The sequence below is a fragment of the Pollicipes pollicipes genome, unplaced genomic scaffold (assembly GCF_011947565.3).
Source record: "Pollicipes pollicipes isolate AB1234 unplaced genomic scaffold, Ppol_2.1 Scaffold_3087;HRSCAF=3621_pilon_pilon_pilon, whole genome shotgun sequence".
NCBI classification, from domain to species: domain Eukaryota; kingdom Metazoa; phylum Arthropoda; class Thecostraca; order Pollicipedomorpha; family Pollicipedidae; genus Pollicipes; species Pollicipes pollicipes.
This window is the reverse complement of record NW_023596225.1, coordinates 8,982,611-8,997,453: the sequence shown is the minus strand read 5'-3', so window position 1 is coordinate 8,997,453 and position 14,843 is coordinate 8,982,611. Positions and strand designations below refer to the sequence as shown.

Here is a 14,843-nt window from a genome sequence, read left to right as displayed (position 1 = left end):
AGCTCACGTACAAACGCCTAACAATTCATGCAGCGTAACTGTTTAAAGAGCTTAGCTTCTTGCTGCCAAGAACTGCATGAGCGTGCGATCAATAGTTTCGAAGATATTAGCTTTTAGAACACGTGATGGTCGGAATTGGGCAAACCACGCCACCTGAGCTGAAAATTGTGTCATTGTTTAAATAAACCTCAATTATCCTACGTTCTATCCCCTTCCCATAATTAAGCACTTTTGTGGGATGGGCAAACACCGGCCGTACTATAGCACATCCTACCACACCTGCCGGCTACACTAAGCCAGCTGTGTTGTTGATGGGTCATCAAAAGTCCTGGTGCTGCCATGAAAGGAGCGTCCTTTCTGTCAATTATCAGCTGCCACCTGCCAGAGCCAACGACTCCAGAAGAGCATCTACTTATCTGGCGGGAAACAAGGTCCGACAGGTCAACAGCGAACAGACGCAAGCAAGTTGATTAACGCCTTGTACCAAAATTGCCCTGCTTTTATCTTGGATGAACGCTGGTGGTGGATTTCCGGGAAAGAACTGAATTTGACTGCTGTCATGCCACCATGGGAGAGGGTTTCGTCATTTCATTTTGAGGTGCTGGAGTACGTTTTGGTTCCTCAGGCGTGGAGTTATTGATAAGTATGCAGGGCAGGACAGGCATCTTGAGTTTGCCGCTGTAAGTCACCAACTCCGCTGGGTACAGCCGCTCTTGGGCAACTAAGCCCAACGTCAGGCTTTCCCACATTTGATACAATATATCCGTCCATTAAAATTAAGTGGCGCCGCCACTTGATATTACTCGACATGGCGCTTGTTTTCCTCGCCGCGGGAAGTACCATAACGTTTTTCGGTTGCTTAGAAACGCTCCTAGTTTCCGGACAAGATTCGCGGCCCTCAGCTCTGCTCACATTACGGCGTTAACAGCGCGCACTTGTTGTTCATCATCTCGTTCATCTGTCCCATTGGGCCTAAGTATTCAAATAATTAAAGAGACAAATGGGCTGGGCTTGCAGCGCGACCGCGGCGACAAAGATAAACTAGCCGCTGGGCTCGTCATTAGGCGGCTTAATTCGGACGGCGGCCTCCTGACAGGCCCCGCCCCCAGACGCCTGTGATTGGTCGGCCGAGAGCCGGCCGTCGGCGGCAGGCGGGCGGCATGTCGGTCGGACGTCGGGAGTCGGCAGAGGCTGGGCAGCGGCGAGCCCAGCACGGCGGCGAAGCGAGGCGAGGCGAGGCGAAGCGAGGCGAGGCAGGGCGAGACCCGGCCCGCGGCGCCGCCAGCAGGGCGGGGCGAGTCCACGACATGGAGCAGCTCACGCAGTTCGTGAGTAAGTCGTTCGACCAGTCGCCGCCGGCGGAGGAGGCCATCGTCCTCGCGGCGCCCGTGAAGGAAGAGGACAGCGATGAGGACGGGGAGGAGCTGTCGCCGCCGCCGCCGCAGCAGCAGCCGGTGGACATGCGGACGGCGGCGTCGCCGGACACCTCATCCGCCGCGCTCAAGACAGACCGCACCGAAGGTACGCGAGCTGTGGCCAGTGGCCGGTGACGGGGGCCCGCTCCCCTCTCCCCCCCCCCCCCCCTCCGCCCCCGGTGAAACTGCACGGCTGCGCTGTGGGGGTGCAGCTTAAATTTTTCATGATGCTAGAAGAGGTTGAGATAGTTTCAGTACAAATAAATCACGTTTGTTCATCGCATAATTCCTTCGCCAAGAATTTAAGTGGATATGTTTGTGCCGTTGGTGGAGAAATGCTGACGTCTGTACGGGTATACCCGACCACAACATCCGGTTGCAGCGGATTTACGAGTCTAAGTGCTTTATCTTCGCAAACTAGATCTTTCGCCGGCAAAACCGCGTGGTGGTACGTTACAATGACTGAAAACAGGGGTCTCCTCTAACGCCGGCACCTGCGGAAGATCGCCTCGCAAAAACATGTTAAGCTGATATAAAGATGAAAGAGTGGGAAATCGGGGAGCAGATCTCGGTTAAATTCTAAATCAAAATGCATTTGATGTGTTTTACATGGTGGTAGGACAAGAAATGGTTGATATCATGTTAGGTGCGTCTTCACAGCTGTTACGTAAACAACAATGCTCGACGTGTTGAACGTTGCAGTGCACTACCCTGAAGTCCACTGAACCACTTTCAAGTGATGGAAAGATTCACAGATGTTTGTGTTTCTGGGTGCAATGATGGGTAGTGTTAAGTTGGGCACGTTGCGTTTTGCCTCTAGTTAGAGGCTCCGTGTCGTTTTAAAATACGTGCTGTAAACTGAGATCGCTGATTTAACGCATTGTAGATGAGGCCGTTCCACGGCTTAAGCACCGCATTAAACAGCCTGTCAATGTGCGAGAAGTCTCCCTTGCATTCCGACATGCTGTGTTAGCTGCCGTTCTCAATGGTTAAGTCCCCCTCATGTTCAGCCGTACTGTGTTGGCTTCCGTCCTCCATGGTGAAGTCCCCCTCGTGTTCAGCCATACCGTGTTGGCTGCCGTCCTCCATGGTGAAGTCCTCCTCATGTTCAGCCATACTGTGTTGGTTGGCTGCCGTCCTCCATGGTGAAGCCCCGCTCGCATTCCGCCATACTGTGTTGGGTGCCTCCCTCCATGGTGAAGTCCCCTCGCATTCCACCATACTGTGTTGGCTGCCGTCCTCCATGGTGAAGTCCCCCTCGTGTTCAGGCACGGTGTGTTAGCTGCCGTCCTCCATGGTGAAGTCCCCCTCATGTTCAGCCATACTGTGTTGGCTGTCGTCCTCCATGGTGAAGTCCTCCTCGCATTCCGCCGCACTGTGTTGGCTGCCGTCCTCCATGGCGAAGTTCCCCTCGTGTTCAGTCGCACTGTGTTGGCTGGCTGCCGTCCTCCATGGTGAAGTCCCCCTCGTGTTCAGCCATACCTGAGTAGGCTGCCGTCCTCCATGGTGAAGTCCCCGTCATGTTCAGCCGCACTGTGTTGGCTGCCGTCCTCCATGGTGAAGTGGAGTCGAGGTCTGGTGTTTCTGTGCTCAGCCGTGTGTCTGGTGGCCGAGGTATCCCCGGCCGTTGAGTGGTCGGGCATGCGTCGCACGGATTCCAGCAAAAACACCACTTTTGATGTTTATTGTTATTGACTGGCACGCGGGCATTTTATACGCTAACTGAGTTGCAAGGGAGTTCCCGAATAAGGATTTCCTGTGCTTCGATATTTTGATGATGCAGGGCTTGTTCAATGCTAAATCAAGACATTTTTGTCATGTGGACAAGAATACATTGGCTGTCCGACGTAAGCATACCATCCAGCTGTGGGGATGTGATCATAATAGATGTTGATGAATATATAATAGAACATATAGGAAGGCCATCGAGTGAAACACCAAGCTCGTTCAGCTTAATGCGATCACTCCTGAGTTTGGTGTCCTGCTTTGCCAGCGAGGCACGCGCATGTGTAAGCTCTAGGCAGCACTTCCCACTTGTGCGGCCTGCGCGTGAGATGCTCGTCCTGAATGGGAGGGTGTTTCCCGTGAAATGGACTCCGGAGTAATCCGGGTTGAATCGCGATGTATGACGTCACGAGTCTAAGCCGGGCTTGTGGTTCATCTGCCACCCGAGCAACCATGGGTGCCCCTGTGTGGGCGCACGGACCTGGGCCTGTGTGGGCCGTGAGACCTAGCTCATTAACTCAGAATGTTAAATTCCAAGAGCGCGATATCCGGCGCCCGTGCCTTGACGAGACGCGACACCGTCATAGCGGCTACCAGAGCGCCGGTAAAATCAGGCAGCTGCTGATGCATTGGCTGCGGTCCCGTGGTTGTATGATGATGGTTGATGGTTGCATGAGAGCGGTCCCAGAGCCCTCTGGTGGTTTTTGAAACGACGCGATGAGTGTTGTCAGCTTTGGCGCCACAGTCGCCTCCAAAACAGTAACAAAACATTCGAAGCATTGTTTCATCAGAAAAAGAGCTGAAAGATGTCTTTAACGTAATAAACGTACCCTTCTCTCCCAGGCCCCGTTAGCTGATTTATAGGTACCAGAGCACTTCACGGATTGGATGAGTGCACGGATTGTGGGTCAGTCCGTGGGCCGGATTGAGCCGGGTCAGAATTTTCCACTAAAACATGGATTGGGACCAGAAAGGAATTTCAAATTTGCCAGTTCACACGCATCGAACGGATTAAAAAAAGGAATATAAATTATCACTAGATGGTCCCCGAAATGCTCAAATGGAGACAACAATGCCGAAAAGTACCTTTAAACTAATAGGATATTGCAGTTCCAATTTCATGCAATGCAAGACTAGGGTACATAGCGTATACGTCAGTCACATATTCCGCAAACAAATGTTATCACGAACAGATTACATTGACAACTTGAAATGAGTGAGACACACTCATTCATGTTGCCAAGGCTCTAGAAATAGTAAGGTAGAACAAAGGGGGGTCGGAACCTAGTCGGGACTAGACCTGGCAATCCCATGGTGACGTCACCATGGGAACTCCCCGGGGCATTTATGTATTAAAGGGCATTGCAACACATGGTTGTTGATAATCGTTTTCGAATACTTTTAACCCGTTCTCTCCGATAAGATAAGCCTCAAGACGTTTGCTAGTATGTCTCCTAGCCATACCTGGGGTTAAAACAACTGTCGCTGGTCAAATATTCCAACACTAGCCCGTAACCCCGTACCATGTTTTGCATCCAATCAGGGCGATTTTTACCAGCATTAGAGACGATTATCAGCTTTACTGTCACAGAACATGTTTTAACTGCGGTCCAGATGTGGGTTTCTTCAAACCCGTGATACGTATAAATGAGCGTTCAGCTCAAGGGAAGGGAAGTATTTGAGTGTGCAACCACTGAGAAAGCGGCAACGGTTACATTCAATGCTAACACTCGCCCGGTTGGCCGGTTGGATTGGCCGGCTTGGCTCAGGTGGAGGGGGTTAATTTGACCCCCCTGAGATATTAGGAACTAAGAACGCTAGACACACCAAATTCACAAGGTATATTGACCTGTACGTGATCTCATTTAGGCCAAGGTTTGAGATTCCTAGGTGGTGACCTTCGGGTCAAACAAGGTTAAACAGGGTCAAATTCCATGCTGGTCTCCAAAGAGCCCCTGGAACCTAGACAACTGTTCCAAACAAAAGTTCACATGCTCATCTAAGGTCAGTGACCTCTTTCGACCTTTTGAAGGTCTTAGTGACAATCATTCTAGACAGCTTTGAGTTTTGCATTTGGATAAATAGCATAGATTACGCTAAGCAGTATGTTCCCAAAACCAAATGCTGACCTGGGTCATTATAGGTCCTTATTCTGACCCTTGAGAAGCCTATGGAAGGTGTATAACGCGGTTCCTATTATCAATCAATTCGAAATGAGCACCAGAAACTGACCCATACAACAATCCCTAGAGTAATAAGGCAGGTTGATTTTGACGTTATCTTCATACCTGACCTCAGGTCAATGTAATTTGCTAATTTGATTTTGGTGCGGCTACGACGCGCCGTCGGAAACCGTTCCGGAAAAACCTTTGGGGGTCAATTCAACGCCCCACCCGAGCGCGTGTTAAGAGAGACACTAGGAGTTTTGCTGAGCGCAAGGGCCGCAAAGGCAGATATAATCTTATTTCACGTTATGTCGACGATAGCAATGCATGAATCACTTCTGAGCACATGCATGAGCTCGGAACTGAAACTTTCCCACAAAAGTTAAGAACGCACATGCCTTTTTTAGATTGCTCCCACTGTGGAGCGTCGTAGCCATACCTAAGCTTAATTTGTTTGCAATTTTGGGCCCGTGCAGTTATACTCCCAAATGCGTAGTGTAGAGGTTACGCCCGTGCAGGCTTAAATGCAGATAAAGCACGACGGTTGGGCTTCTATGAGTCATTCTGGCAAGGAATTGTCCTGCTACAGGCTTATATTACGAGCAGGGGCAACATGGATTCTCCAATAAAGTTTTGATGATCTATGCCCAGTCAATGTCCATAGGGACAACATAATATTTTCAGGGCAGGATGAAGATCAGCCTCAAGCTCTAATCTTCTCAACCTCTTGCCCTCTTCCCATGCCCCTGACCTTTAAAAGTAATGAAATATTGAAAATTGGACATGAAGATATTGTAAACTGGCAGGTTGCTTGTGATGTGGATGACCCTGGCACTATGAGGCCCTACAAAATTGGGTTGATGTGTCAACCATGGTTAATTGCACATCTAAAGGCAAAACTTTAAGCGTCGAAATGCAGTATTTTGTTTGATCTTTTCTATATCTGCTGGTAGGCCGAGACAGACTTGAGAGTTGAGTGTGCAGAGCAGAGTGTCATTCTTTCAATAGCATTTTTATCATGCGTGTACTGGGTCACACTTCACATCAGTAACTATAAGGACATGCCTAACACTGACTGGCAATTGGCAGGGGTGCAAGTTGCCTTTTCAGTCAGGGGCTACATTCCCCCAAAATATTTGGCCTGCAGCCGTACTTTGAGAACAAAGTGAGCCAAATCTAGGAAGAAGCAGACCTGTTCGTTGGTGTTTTTGAGGGGTGGGTTAATCATTTCCCACTGCTCAGTTCGCTGGGGCTGAATGGAGTGAGTTGAGGTGAATGCGAATTGAGGACCCCAACTCATTTGGCATCCTTAACCACTTACCACTTGTGCAGCACTCAAAATAATATCTTAACGTTATTGTCATTGTCATAAAAAGTAGGACACATTACGATTGATCGCATGCCAATGATTGTATCTTAAACATCAAAACATGGTAGGCGACAACCTGAAGACAACCAGCGGATGGCTTAATGCTGAAAGCTCATGGTATGTTTCACCTTGTCATACCTGAAATTTTATTACTGGCATGAAATCGCACATATGCGCCCTGATTACATTGTCTATAAACAGATGCACTTAGATGGACGTACAAATGGACCTTCCATGACAAATTTGAATGTAACACCGGTGCAGTGTTCAAATATTGAGATTTTGTTTATTTGTAGGCTACTTCAGGACACAATTTAAACAAGATGATTACATAAACGCCAGGGTACTGTCATTGTAGTAACCCTTACGAAAATGTTCACCGGTATGACCGAGCAATGAGCGGCGGAAAATGCCTAGGATGCCCTGCATGCTGCCAGCAGAACAAGGCTATCTAACGCAGCAGAACCAGTGCAGTTTGTTATGTCGCTGGAGCACCGTAATTGTTACATTGCCAGACTAATTCAAAGTTTTAGGCTATCGAGGATCCTTAACTACATGTTTCCTATAACAGATTATAATCCTTAGCCAGATATTCTGTGTTTACCGATGTTTATTAAAATGGCAATACTCCACAAATAATGGTAAAAAAACAGCATATGAGATCGCTGTGCCGGTGCCAATTTGAAATCTAGTATATTCAGGTATTATCCTGCCGCCCAACTTAGCTTTTCTCCCCGATGCTGCGGGGTTAATCACCATGGCAACCGGATTGTCACAGGCTTTAGAGCTGTGACGACACCAAATCCTCTAACCAATCATGGCCTTAGATAGATGTCCGAATTCGCAGCAGGGATTTAGAAACAAGGTGCCAATGACACCTTTTTGTAATGCTTAAGATACGGGAGCGCACCCCTGCATGTTGCTATGGAGCCCTCATTCTCAGCTCAGCGAGAGCTCAACGTAGCTCTCATTCCTTCCAACTATTCTGTCTTATCATCACATAATTGTCACACATCACAAAATCACATCACATCATATCGCACACTTATCATCACATAATCTTATCATCACATCATATCATATCATCACATAACATCACATCACATCACAAATCACTCTTGATCTTACCAGCAATCCTGGTCAACCCCAGTGGGTTACATTGCATTTCATAGTTTAGAGATTAGGCAAGAACATGTTTTGTTGGCGGAAAGCCCACCACAGTCTTCGGAAATCCAAGCTCTTATCTGAGTTAATTAGAAAATATGAAGTCACGGCAACAGTATGGCTTTCGTTTACCTAGTCAGTGAGCCAAATTTGAGTTTAACACCAGCTTCAAATCAAGTATGCTGCTTCAACTGGTGCATTTCCAGGTGTCTGCCTGAACAAAGACTGTTACACCCTCATGGGTTATTTTCTTTATCCCCTCAAATTGATGTATTTCATATAGTGAGCATGAACATTTTTTCACCATAATTTTCAATCCACCATTTTTTCACCATAAGGGAAAAGTACAAAAAATGGGATGCTCCCATTAATAAAGCGGTCATAGTGCCTCTGTTACAGGGATGATAAGAACAACGACGGATACAAATAGGCGCACCATTGTCAGAATATCTAGAAGAAGTCGTTTTTGAATGTACATTCGTGACTTCATGCAGCTGTGCCATGCATGATTACAACTAAAAATGGCTTTAGTATTTTTCCAGCATGAACAAAAAGGGACACCTGGTAGCATATGACATTTCAGCAGTGGGGACTCAAGAAGGACGGAACTGTTTCATTCTCCTAGGTGAAGGGACAGGTACTGAAGGCTCCTACCATTAGACAGTCGCGCACGTGGATCATAATTCTGATGCAGTAGCCTCATGCGATTGCCGGGTAATAAAGCAGGACATTATGGATGCATTTGAGGTACTTTCGTCAGATTGTGTGTCCGAGATAAAGCACACATAACCTGTCATATACGAGGCGATATGGTGGTTTTATTTATCCAGAAGGCGTGACAGATGGGCGTCGTCTCTTGCTTATAAGCTGGGTATGGCTGGCCCTGTCGAGCTGATATGTAATATGTTGCACGTAAAACCTGGGGTCTAAAATCGTTAGATCATGTGCTTAGGTCTCAGTGCTATTACACGTTGTTTCAGTGGAAATGAACAAAAAAAACTTACCTTAGAGATACTCAAATAAACCAAATTTGCTGTCCAAATTTTTTAAAGCCGTAAATGTGGAAGCGGACTGGCTCGGACTCATTTCCCAATCTTTCTGGTAAGCCTGGCCTGATCGGATTGGATTGATTAATCAGGGAAAACGGATTGTTGGGTGGATTGAATCTGGACTAGAAGGACTGGGCCAGGTCTGATCCGAAAAATTAAATCCCTAGAGTGCTCTTAAACGTACGGCAGAGTTAGTTTCCCGCAGAAAGTCATTGTTTTTCCGACTTAAAATTACAAAGCAGGGAAGGTGCTGGTTGAACATGGCTACCAGAGCTGTGCCAACCCTATTTGATATGATTACTTTTCGCCATGCCTTGCTTTTTCTTCACAACCTTCGTTTCCTACGTCTGCCTTTGCTCCACGGTCTATACCTGCTCTAGATAACCTCCATGGTTTATATCCGTACTTTACTGCATCAAAGCTATCTCAGCGAAAGTGGCCTGTGCCGTTAGACTATCCCGCAGGCAGAGACGTAGAGCGGTGCAGTATGGCCCCTGTGTCGCGCGCTAGACGCGAGCGCGGGCTGCACATGTTCTCCCTGCGGTTATCGCGGAGTGTATATGACGCGTCAGTAGCTGCTTGGAGCTGTCGCTATCACATCTGTCGTGATGCACCCGTCACCCATGCGAACATCGAGAAGAAATAGTGATTTTGCAGCATCTTAGGCCCTAACTGATATTGCCACTGCCACACCATCCACGCTTCTTCCTGCATTCTCGCGTCATTCTTCATCCTCACGACGCCCCGTTTGTCCGGGGCAAGCTGCATGCACCAGTCATGAGTGAGCTAAGTGCCCCCTCGTGGGATACTTAGACGAGGACGAGCGCATACCCCGTGTAGGGGTCCCTGCGCGGGCCACGCCTCGGTGAGGGACCCGGATGATCCTGGTGTCCATCGGGTCTTTTGTAAACCCCAGCTCTTGGTTTATAGATCCAGCTGCTTCTTGTGCAAACACCAACTTTTGGGTCCCGCTTTTCAATGTTTTTTTTTCGTGATTATCAGACCTTGGCCCCTGGTTCCATTGGTTCTTTAACAGACACCAGGCCCTGGTGCTTGGTTCCGAAGGAACCTATCACCAGGGCCTGGTGCTCGTGGCTCGTTCGCTTATACCAGCTTGGGTTGTGATTTGACAATTATCCAACAGTTATCAGATACATTTTTTTTCGAAATCAACGCTAGCCAGCATCAGTCATGTAATGATGGACTTTTCTAGTGTGCATATCCATAACTGCATTACTGGATACGAATTTGTTTCTGACAGGAGCTGCAGGAAAGAGCCCTATTCTTACTGGTACCCTAACTATGTACTGGGTATTGGTTCTTGGTGGATCTTTCGGCAGAATCCCATGCTGATTCTCGGTACTTGCTGGGCTCCCGCACATGTATCGGGCGACGCGGTTCGTGCTGGATCTCTGCGCTTAATGGTGAACTGGACGCTAATGCCAACTGGATCTCTCAGCGTAATTTGGTGCCGGATGCTTTTTCTCATTTTTTAAAAATCAGGAACCAATTTTCAATTAACCCCGGGTTGATTCCAAATTGATTCCTGATTTCTTCCTGGTTCCGTGAAAAGAAACAAGGTCTAGTTGGGGGGAAGAAATCTCAAGAACCACGCACGTATCTGATTTCAAGTTAGACGGATTCTAACGGATTTGACGTACAAGGTCTTTTGCAAAAACTTTCCTGGAAACGTCAATGGCGGCGATTGTTTGACTTTTTTGAATGAAAACACCCAGCAAACCCCGGGTCCCTTTCGTCGCAAAATCTGCCCGGCATATGGGCTGCTCTCATCGAACGCTATTTTTGCTTCATACACAGGACGAATATTTCTAAAAGAGAACATTTCAGAGCGCTTTTGACTACAGTAGCCACTGTCAAGCCTCCACCCAGCGTTACGTGCAACACATGAGATGATAGTGCTACAGCACCGCCACCCCAAACAAGCACAGAAAACGTATAGCGCTAATATGTTCGTTCGGTACCTGTTTTGGTTGAAATTCTTCTGTGTGTGCCTACACTTCATGTCTCTTTTGAGAGAACGATACCGCTTAAAGCGAATTTCATTGGTGTGGTCAGTATCCAAACGAATTGTGAGCATTTTTTTCAATGTGCGCATCGCAAGGCAAGTTGTCTAAAATTAGGCTACTTCGTCTGCTGAAACAACCAGGCGTCGACAGGCCAAGAACCATGAGCAGGCTTCAGCCAATCCAAATTGCAGTAATGCCACTTGTAATTGTGCGCCGAAGCTCCGCATCAGCGCCCCAACGTTTGCTTGACTCGCGAAAGAAGAGAATTCCAATGAACATACGTCCTGCCAAAATGTGTGGGTTCCCAGGCCGTAGTGCATACTGTTTAGAGTTGAGAATTTAGAGAAAAGCATTTCACGCAGCGGTTGAGAGGAAAAGAGAGGAAAAGCACTGAGAGGAAAAGCATTTCACGCAGCGGTTAAGCAAGCTGTAAAAGACGATGCGAAGTTATCTTCAATCCCCTGTTTTGTCGATATGCGGACGTTTGCCTCAACGCAAGCCTGCACATGTTTACACATGTGGCGCATCATCACTTGGGACCGTGGCAAAGAGAGAAGCCGTGGGAACCTATCTGAGCCGAACCTGTCCGAGTGCTACGGACCCACACCTGGGGCGAGTCTGAGTCATGTGATACATTCCATGATGGCTCTGGTAGATGCATTCATTTTAAATGCATACGTTCAACGAGTTGCGTGTACATAATGTGATACACACGTGCTCGTACAGGGCTCCGTAGACCACCTAAGTACGTGCCAAAACCTTGCCTTCGTCTCTGAATGAGTGTCGGCGGCGTGGGGTTTTAGTGAGGGCAGACTGCAGAATCCTGCTGGTGCAAGTGTTCGTGTTTATGTACGGCGGGCCATCCTGGGCCATCCTATGTCCAGTGCACGCCGTAGATCTACCTGTTAGAACCAGCGTTAACAGTCTCATTCAGATCTCGTAGGCTTGATCAGATACTGCGTTAAATTCAGTTTAACAGTATGGCGGCTGAATTTGACTATAACGTTATGCCACACAAAAGGCCTAATATTGCTCTTTTCATGGCAGGGTCGGCAATCGAATGCGATGATGCTGGAAACTTTTCCTTCTTTCTGTCACACGTGCGGGAGCACGCGTGACACGATATTAATATGTCAATATTCCATGCATTTAGTATGGATGCAAAAGTTGGCTGAATCGTATCACATGGGCTAGTGCAGGTATTTAGATCATTATCTTCAGATATACCGTTCTGAGACAAAAATGTAGGATGTAAAATGTCATGCAGCAAAAAGGGAAATTAAATGTAAAGAAATAAAATATATTTGCACGTCATGCAGACACTCCCCTAGGCAGGCCTTGCGGAATATCGCTTCAGCCGCAAAATAAAAAGGCATCGACGAACTGGGTGACGTTTTGGACACAATTTTGAAATCAGCCTGTCAATCAGTGTCGCCAGTCTAAGTTTCAAGCAACGATCAGCAAACTATATTTAAATGTACCTTACCCGAAAACGCCGTTCAGAATCAAGTCCCAAAACGACATCCAGATGTGTACGCTTTCAGCACCTTCTACTTTGTCGTCAATTTTGGACAAAGGCTACGCATGCACAGCCAGTGGGATGTTTGCACTGTAGGAACTCATGATGACAAACAAGCTTGATGTTAAAGAAAACAAAATAAAGCAGGTTGTATGCCTCACTTCAAGCCATTCTTAAAGAGAATGTACCACATTTGAAAATTTTGAGGCAAGCATCATATATGATGGAAAATACCTCATTTGTAACAAATGGTGTGCTTTGAAGTGCAAAAGGCTGCTCTAACTTACTTACTTTCACTAACAAGTAAATACGCTTCTCAACAAATTATTGTGTGATAGCATCCTGAAACGCTTTTATGACGTCAGAGTCGTTGTCTTTCAACGCACCACAAGGCGGCTTGATAATTTGCATGCATGATAAACCCGACGACCATTGTTTGCGTGTTTTGTGGCTCTTTCTCGCAGTGTTCCGGTGTATTTCCAGTTATCTCTTATTCCTTAGCTGTATGCAGATTCTCGGTCACGCACCATTGTCATTCAATTCCTAGCATCATATACGCCATAACTAGTAAGACTACCCAATAGCCTGTATTATGCAGCCGGAAACGCGATCGAGATCCGCCCTTTTATCCTCTTTCTCGCTTTATTTCCGATCCTCGCGACGCCTCGCTTGTCGTCAGCCACGAGTGGGCCGAAGTGCCCCCTGGTGGGGCGCCCGTCCGAGCACCAGAGACATACCCTGCGGACGGGTCCCTGTGCTGGCAAAGGCCTGGCGGTTGGTGTGCTCGGGCACATGCAGTCCTTACCAACCGTTGGCTATTGACCTTAGTATCTCCTAACACTGAAACGGTCCATACTGGCCGAAACGGCTTTTACCCATATAGCCACTCTCGATCGAGACCTGAAACTAACGCGCGAAGCTGGTTGGCAGCCGGCTGCTGTCTGCTGATGCGGCCATTTGTCCCGACGCGCTTCAGACACCAATAAGGCAATGGTCATATTCTTATTGACCTGAAGCACAGTACACCCATTGTACATGACCTGAAGTACATGACCTGTACATGACCTGAAGCACAGCACACCCATTGGGGAGACGGAATTCGCCTGACCTCTCTTTGACGTCACGCACCTCTGGGGGATTTCAAACAGGCGGCGCAAAATAACCTGCTCAAATTCGCGTGCTTCCAGCTCAGAAACAAGGTGATTGAAAATCTTAAAGCTTAAAAGGCTCCACATTTGAAGATATTAAAGCAAGCACCAGGTGTGATGCATTAAACTCACTTATGACTGTTGTCATACTTTCAAACGAAAAAGGCTGCTCTAGACAACAAAATTTATCTTTTTAGCAAACATGCTCCTCAATGCGACACTGTTTGATTACGTCATGAAACGTTGGTATGACTTTAGGGTGCTGCCAAACTAGCAGTGCAAAATTGCTATTCGCAATTACTTGTAATGCTTCAAACTCGTCGAGAGATGGCAATGGCGGGGCTGAAAGTGTTCGCCGCACCAAATATCATTATTTGCTTGCGTTTTGGCCGTTTCTCGTGGCATTCTTGCATACTTATCAGTGGGTTTACGATACTGACTTGCATTCACATGCTCCGTTGTGGCATTATTCCTGATTCATTTGATTACAAGTCTAATTTCCGTAATACTGAGATGTGAAGAAACCGCGTCCACGTTCGTATATCATGTGGCTCAAAACGTGATTCGTTATTAAAGCTTGGACGGCCTGCTCAACATTGTTTGAATGCCAGATGACGTTCACTATATTAGAGAACTGGGTTAGTGGACGCTAGATCTGGACGTCTGGACGATCATATTTTTGATGGTCTTGAGCGCTGCCTGGCTTAAAGAGTGCATAGTTTGAATGACGATGCTATGGTGCCATGCATGCCTGAATGACCTTTGAATATTCTGAACGAAATAGTCTGCATATTTTCGCGGGCATGTAGCTCAGAAACTAATAAGGTTTTAGGTTTTAAGAAGGCCAGGGCTGTAAACTCCACCAACCAGCCTTCAGAATAACTATTTCAGCTCGAAACGTTGTACAAATGTGGAACACTTCCTGCATAAAAGACATCACTTTAGACCGTAGGGAATAATCTTAGAAATGGCTATCTCATTTCAGAACATTGTGACAAAGTAGATTTCCGCTTAAGAGGGCGCAGAGGTTAAAGTAAGCCACCTCAGCTTTGGGACTGCCCAGCTGTGTTTGTCCAGTATTTCCAGCAAAGTACACCTTAGTTCCGAAACCATAAATGACAAAAAATTGAGACATCTACGCATGTTACAGCTTTTTACAGCGTGACTACGTGCACTAATCAGGCTTAGCACACCCTGGCGGCGCGCCCTTGCAAGGTTCAGATAATGACGTGAGAGATGAGAAAATCGTATGCCCTATACCA

General features: G+C 47.2%; 1 protein-coding gene across 1 annotated transcript in view; it reads left to right on the top strand.

Annotated features, from left to right (window-relative positions):
* Window positions 1-1,307: 1,307 nt before the first annotated feature.
* The window catches only part of LOC119089327 (short stature homeobox protein), a 30,788-nt gene continuing 17,252 nt past the window's right edge, over window positions 1,308-14,843 (top strand). Inside the window, exon 1 of the mRNA XM_037211997.1 lies at window positions 1,308-1,388. Coding sequence (XP_037067892.1) covers window positions 1,308-1,388 — 81 coding nt within the window. The remainder of the gene's footprint in view (window positions 1,389-14,843) is intronic.